Source organism: Etheostoma cragini, chromosome 5, assembly GCF_013103735.1.
Source record: "Etheostoma cragini isolate CJK2018 chromosome 5, CSU_Ecrag_1.0, whole genome shotgun sequence".
In the NCBI taxonomy this organism is placed as follows: domain Eukaryota; kingdom Metazoa; phylum Chordata; class Actinopteri; order Perciformes; family Percidae; genus Etheostoma; species Etheostoma cragini.
The window spans coordinates 8,006,409-8,012,944 of NC_048411.1; the positions used below are offsets into that span (position 1 = coordinate 8,006,409).

Sequence of the window (6,536 nt, forward strand, 5' to 3'; positions counted from 1 at the left end):
AAGCCCACTTGAGTAAATGTACTGTAGCTCCTCCACTGCTAATATCATATAATGTTCTAAAAGATCCCACGTTCCCTAGAGAGGGCATATCTTTCTTATTTTAGGCAACATGAATTCAAAAACACGGCATAAATCATAATGTGTTCCTAAACCAAAACATTTAGTTGTAGTAAAAGGTAGTTTGTAAAAGGTAGGCTACATTAGTGTTTGTATATGTGTGTGTGTGTGTGTGTGTCTGTGTGTGTGTGTGTGTGTGTGTGTGTGTGTGTGTGTGTTTGTGGCATTCTCAGTAAATGGCATTATAGCATTTTTGTATTTTCACCTTTAGTTGTTTCCTTTTTTATTTGTATCAATTACATACGTTTTGCTTTCCTTATGTTCTCTTTTGTGATAATATTGCACCTGCTTAGAAATCTAAAAATAATTTAGATCTTACGAGGCGCACTTAAACGCAGCATAGAGCATAATGTAAATGTGTCATGTGATACGTGCGAGACGCGCAGGCGCGTTGATAGTCATCTGTGCAGTGTTTGCAACGTTATTCTAAGAATATGAGTAAGATATTAGCACTTTTCACTGTAACGGCGAGCCTGTTTTTTGTTGAGGAGCTGCATGGCCTGCCCTACAGTTCTTTACAGGTAACGTTTTAGTTTTCAATGTTTGTAGTTTGTTATTTCTTTCTGAAATCTCAGTTCCGCTTTGGAAAAAAGTCCATTCAAAAGTCTCGTGCCTATTCGTCATTCTCGACCTGACTGTTAATGTCTAAGAACCATAACAAACTTCTAATATTCAGCATACAAGTTACAAACGTATATGGTATTACAAACAGCCACTGCGCTTGTAACGGAATAATTCAGTATAATATGCGCTGTAACGTTATATCGTTCAAATGTCATTTGCATATAGTCGAGAAAACATCATGGATTCAAGACAGAACCCCAGTTCACAGAGAAGTATTTCAGCCAAACTCAGGACCACTTCAACTTTAACACCAAGGGGAACGGGACATTCAGTCAGCGTTACCTGATCACAGGTGAAACCAATATCATATTTTAAATGCAGCAAATATTCCCAGCACTTGGCTCATTGTGTTCTCTGTCACCTCTCCGTTTAGATAAGTACTGGAAGGAAGGCTATGGGCCTATTTTCTTCTACACTGGCAATGAAGGAAACATCTGGGAGTTTGCATCCAACTCTGGTTTCATCACAGAGTTAGCTGCTCAGCACAGTGCATTGGTCATATTTGCTGAACATGTAAGAAAAGAGTGCTTTTTATTAAGTTATTTAATATGTTGGTTTTACTACAACACTTGAGTATTGTGTCAGAACTAATATTGAAAAAAATCATGATACACAGCTCTACATGTAGGATAAAGCTAGCATCATTAAAATATTTTGTTGACCAAACTCAACAATGACTTCCTTGCTGTCTGTGGCTCCTAGCCCCAACCCCATTGGGACTACTACTAAAGATGTGATCTTTGAAAACAACTCCCAAATAGATCTTCTTTAAAAAAATAAAATAAAAAAAGGCAGTGTAGTTTTGTTAGGGACTATTTTTGGCTGTGGATTAACCCAGATTTAGTGCTCTAGTGAGTATTTGTTCATGTGTTCATTTGTTGAGTGTAATGAAGGAACATGTCACTCAGTGCAACAGTGCTGCTCATCAACGTGCTTTGTTTTGGACAACAATGGAGCTCTGTGGCACAGAGGAAGAAGATATATCAGGCTTTGAGACACACACACACAATACTTGTCAGTACATTATAATACATTCATTATTGGCTCGGCTCTGCACGTGTAAATGTGCTGTATTTATATAGCGCTTTTCCAGTCTTAACAACTGCTCAAAGCGCTTTTACATCTACAGGAAACATTCACCATACACACACATTCATACACTGTGGCCGGGGCAGCCGTACAAGGTGCCACCTGCTCATCAGATAAACATTCACACACATTCACACTCCAATGCGCAGCACCGGGGGCAACTCGGGGTTCAGTCTCTTGCCCAACGACACTTTGACAATGACTGCAGGGGCGGGGAGCGAACCACCAACCTTCCGATTGGCAGGCAACCGCTCTACCACTGAGCCACAGCCGCCCCACATGGGAATTTTTGAAAATATGAAAAATATACAATATCACCAGACTTATCTTTTACATGCCGTTTTATTTGTTTGGCAGGTTTCTTTGTACTGCTTGTACTTTACTTGTACATAATACTCTTAGATAATTACCAACATACAAGGTCAGTTAGTCAGGTATGTTCGATCAGAAATACAACACTGGATAATGACATTTGCAGGTTCGTGACTAGAAGCCAGGAAGTATTTTAAGGGCCCTAACAGTGTTGCATACTGATGCCAATGAAAGAGTTTGTATCACTTCCTTAATAAGGGTGCATGATTTCCTGCTTTGGAGCTGGGCTATACTGCAGTATTAACACAGTCTTAATTTGTTTTGAATGTCTTATAATCTTGAACACCTTGTCCTCTTCTCCCTGTTTACAGAGGTACTATGGCAAATCTCTGCCGTTTGACAAAGACTCCTTCAACGTCCCTCAGATCGGCCTGCTGACAGTGGAGCAAGCCCTCGCTGACTATGCTGTCATGATCACTGAGCTGAAACAGCAGCTGGAAGCCACAAACTGTCCTGTCATCGTGTTTGGTGGCAGGTATAGGATCCACCTGACCAACCCTGTTGTAAATGTCATCCACTAGTTAACTGCTCAGACATTTCTCAGACATTTTCATTCCTTGTAGAGAGGATGAACAACAACAACAAACATTTGCGTTTTCCTTTGTTGTTAATTTAAAAATGTTTTTAGTTTTGGCTTGTTTTTATTAATAAATATTTATTTTTATTGCCCTCTTAAAAAGTGAAAGTGTTTCACCTACAGTAGCTGTACCTAATAATCTGACAACTGGTGTGAATTTGTAATGGACCCAAAGGGAGAAAAAATGTCAGAAAATCAAACATTTTCACACCCATAATAGTTTAAAGGACCACCAGTGATCCTATACAGTTTTTTTGTTAAGGAGATCCTTTAAACCAAACTTAAAACTGCAGCTCTTCTGAAAACTTTTATAAACTGTAATAATCCCACAAACCCAGGTTAAATTGTGTTTGGAAATCAGATGCCAGATCTATAAGAAGCTGCAGTGTCAGGTTAAGAGGGTGAGCTGAGCCTTTTTGTACTTTTACTTTTATTAATTGATATGGCTCAATGACAAGTTTCCCATTTCCTTCAGGTTTCCTAAATTATAGTTGGACAATAGCAATAAACCAGTAATTACTAAGTTCATTTTAGACATGACAAGTTTCCTTAAAAAACAGAAGATAGACATTTTTAGTATTCTGTCGTGTTTGCTCCTCTTCTCTCACTGTTTAACTGTCTCATCTCTTATTGCAGTTATGGTGGAATGCTGTCGGCGTACATGAGACTCAAGTATCCAAACGTTGTTGCCGGAGCTCTGGCTGCTAGCGGCCCCGTACTGTCCACTGCCGGGCTGGGAGACTCCAAGCAGTTTTTCAGAGATGTTACAGCTGTAAGTGCATGGATGCCCCCTTTTTTGTTGTCACCCAATGTTTCCAAAATAGGATTCATTTTGCTTGTTTTGGAAAACCAATTGAAAATAATGTGTGAATTTACACACAGCTTGGATAATAACCTTTTGTTACTCTTTCAAAGGATTTTGAGAGCTTTGGCCCTGAATGCACAGATGCTGTGAGGGGAGCATTCCATCAGCTGAAAGAATTAGCCGAACATCAAGGTAAATCTGTGTGATGATGTTCTTTCTGAAAAGAGAAGATGGCCTCAAATTCAGAAATCAATCAGATCAATCAAATCAGAAATACTAGCAATAGAAGAAAAACCCTGAATATTAAAATACATACAGAACTTAATAAATAAGTACTGACTCATGTTTTCCAAAGTTAGCGCCTGTTTCCACCCAGGACACAGCACCAGATCCCTTAACTAGCAAGAGAACAGGCAGGAACTCAGATGCACCTGTAATATATGCGTTGGTTTGTGTGGGTTACATACACAGACGCACACCAAATATGCTACCTCCGTGGAATAGGCCTCTACAGTGACATTACCCCCGGGGAAAGCTATTTAACATAGTGGATCAGAGGTCTCCAGCGAGAGTATAATGTATCAGAAGAGCCTCTGAGAGTGAACTTTATTTTCTTGAGTTAAAACAAAAAGATAAAGCATCACTCAGCCAGGCCTTGAATGAGGTGGTGAGGGTGGCTTCCTAAAGACTCATAATCTTCCGTCGGGCAACATAGAGATTACATTGGCTCAAGTCCACTCTACATGAGTAGATGGATAGATCCTAAAATCCAAAACCTCCAAGATTGTATCAAAAAACGGCTCCCAGAAGTTGGACAGTTTGGGTCACAACCAGAATATGTTGCTCAGATCACAATGGGTCTGGGAACATCTATTGCATCCCTCAGTCGATCCGGCTGAATGGATCTTGGCCTTGCTTTATTATTTTGAATCGTATGTAATACTTTTAAATTTTACAAGGCTTAAAGCCTAACACAGCTGGAGGAGGAATTCACTGTTTGCAAATCTTTTCCCCAAAAGTCATTTGACAGAACAATCTGCAATTCCTTTTACCAGGCAGCCCTCAGTTTGTTAATCAGAGAGTCAGTAAAGGGAGAGAGCAGATTATAGAAATAGGAAATGTGGCCCTTGGATAGAGTTTTAGCCTGTATAATTAGATTAGGTTTCTAGTTGGGTTTTTAAATTAGATTTTAAGATTGTAACTGAAAGTATCTAAGAAAATCAGAGCTATTCAAATTAAAGTTCATGCACAATTGTTCAAAGCTAGCAAACACACCGTTTATGTACAGTACAAATCTTTAACATTTCAGAGGCCACCCCTTTCTAAGGATGAAAATCAAGGGTACATTTAAGCAGGCAAAAATAGATTGTGCTATTGGGAGATGTTTGGAGGAGAGTGAGCCAGCCGAAGTTGCGCCGCATTTGTGCTCAGATTTTTAGAGAGCCAGTCACTATAGGATTAGATGTAAAATAGGATGGGCAGAGAGGGAAGTTGCTGTAGTTTGCCTTTGGAGCGACAAAGAAGAGCATAACCCGGGCCTCTATCTGAATCCAGTTGCTCTGGGCTGAGGTAAATCATAGCATAATCTTATGGACATTTGCAGCCCAGTAATATCTAATGATACTAGATAGGCCAAGTCCCCCAAGAGATCTGCTCCTAAAAGCTTTAATTTGAGTTCACCAACTTTTTGATATTAATGATCGTCTTTACATTGAAGTCCATGCCAGATGTGTTGCTACATAGCTAATTATGACCATGAACGCTCTTTGTAATCTCAATTCTGTATGATTATGTTCAGAAGATTATGTCATCCTATTATTGAAACTCGAGTGAAGATAATTACTTCATTGGAAGAGTCCAACATGTTTTTTGTATTTTTTGTCCTTGTGAAGTCTGTGTGCGTTATTTCTGGTGCTACCCCGAACTGGTTATGTATTCCGGTAAGAGAATCGCTGCAACTTCAGTTTTCAGTTCAACAGGTTTATTGATATCCAGATACAGTCTTGTTGTTGGCGTTACACGGTTGTGTAAGGTGTGTGTATATGTGTGGGTGTGTGTGGTTTCCTGTAACATAAGGAACACAGAATGTATACAGTGAATACCAAATGTACATAATGAATGCACATATACAAATAAAGATAAGCAACTTACTCTTCAGTATGTATCATTACTAGGTAACAAACAGTTACTATACAAACAATCAGGCAATACCGGAGTAACAGAAATTACCACAATCCGGTATTATGAACATGCAGGCTTCATCATGTAGGTACAACCACATGATGGTCGCTAGATGGTGCTCTAAGACCATTAATGAATATAACAGCGACACGTGGATAACACGCTGAAGTAAATGTGCTGTATTTATATAGCGCTTTTCCAGTCTTAACAACTGCTCAAAGCGCTTTTACATCTACAGGAAACATTCACCATTCACACACATTCATACACTGTGGCCGGGGCTGCCGTACAAGGTGCCACCTGCTCATCAGATAAACATTCACACACATTCACACTCCAATGCGCAGCACCGGGGGCAACTAGGGGTTCAGTGTCTTGCCCAAGAACACTTCGACAATGACTGCAGGGGCGGGGATCGAACCACCAACCTTCCAATTGGTAGGCAACCGCTCTACCACTGAGCCACAGCCGCCCCAAAACGGCTACGTTTCTACAAACAAACCAGCGACACTATTGTTAATGTAGCAGCTGTAAATCCTCAGCAGGATTATAATGAAACATATAGAAAACAGTAGTAACAGACATCTATCGATATATCAACTACTGTTTCTGAACGGTACAGTCGGCAACATTGTCTTAGCGTTACGGTCAACATTAGCATGCTATCATGAATGATGATAAGAACTTTATTATCATTGTTGGAGAAATCCTTCTATAAACTGACAACTGACTCCATGATGAATTAACACAGCGTTTATTCTTGTGGTCAAC

General features: G+C 39.7%; 1 protein-coding gene across 1 annotated transcript in view; it reads left to right on the plus strand.

The window, feature by feature from the left end:
* The first annotated feature begins 460 nt into the window (after positions 1–460).
* dpp7 (dipeptidyl-peptidase 7) overlaps positions 461–6,536 on the plus strand; it is a 22,062-nt gene continuing 15,986 nt past the window's right edge. The window contains exons 1-6 of the mRNA XM_034871737.1: positions 461–638; positions 907–1,033; positions 1,115–1,254; positions 2,514–2,677; positions 3,416–3,551; positions 3,695–3,776. Of these exons, the coding sequence (XP_034727628.1) occupies positions 552–638; positions 907–1,033; positions 1,115–1,254; positions 2,514–2,677; positions 3,416–3,551; positions 3,695–3,776 (736 nt within the window). The 5' untranslated portion in view covers positions 461–551. The remainder of the gene's footprint in view (positions 639–906; positions 1,034–1,114; positions 1,255–2,513; positions 2,678–3,415; positions 3,552–3,694; positions 3,777–6,536) is intronic.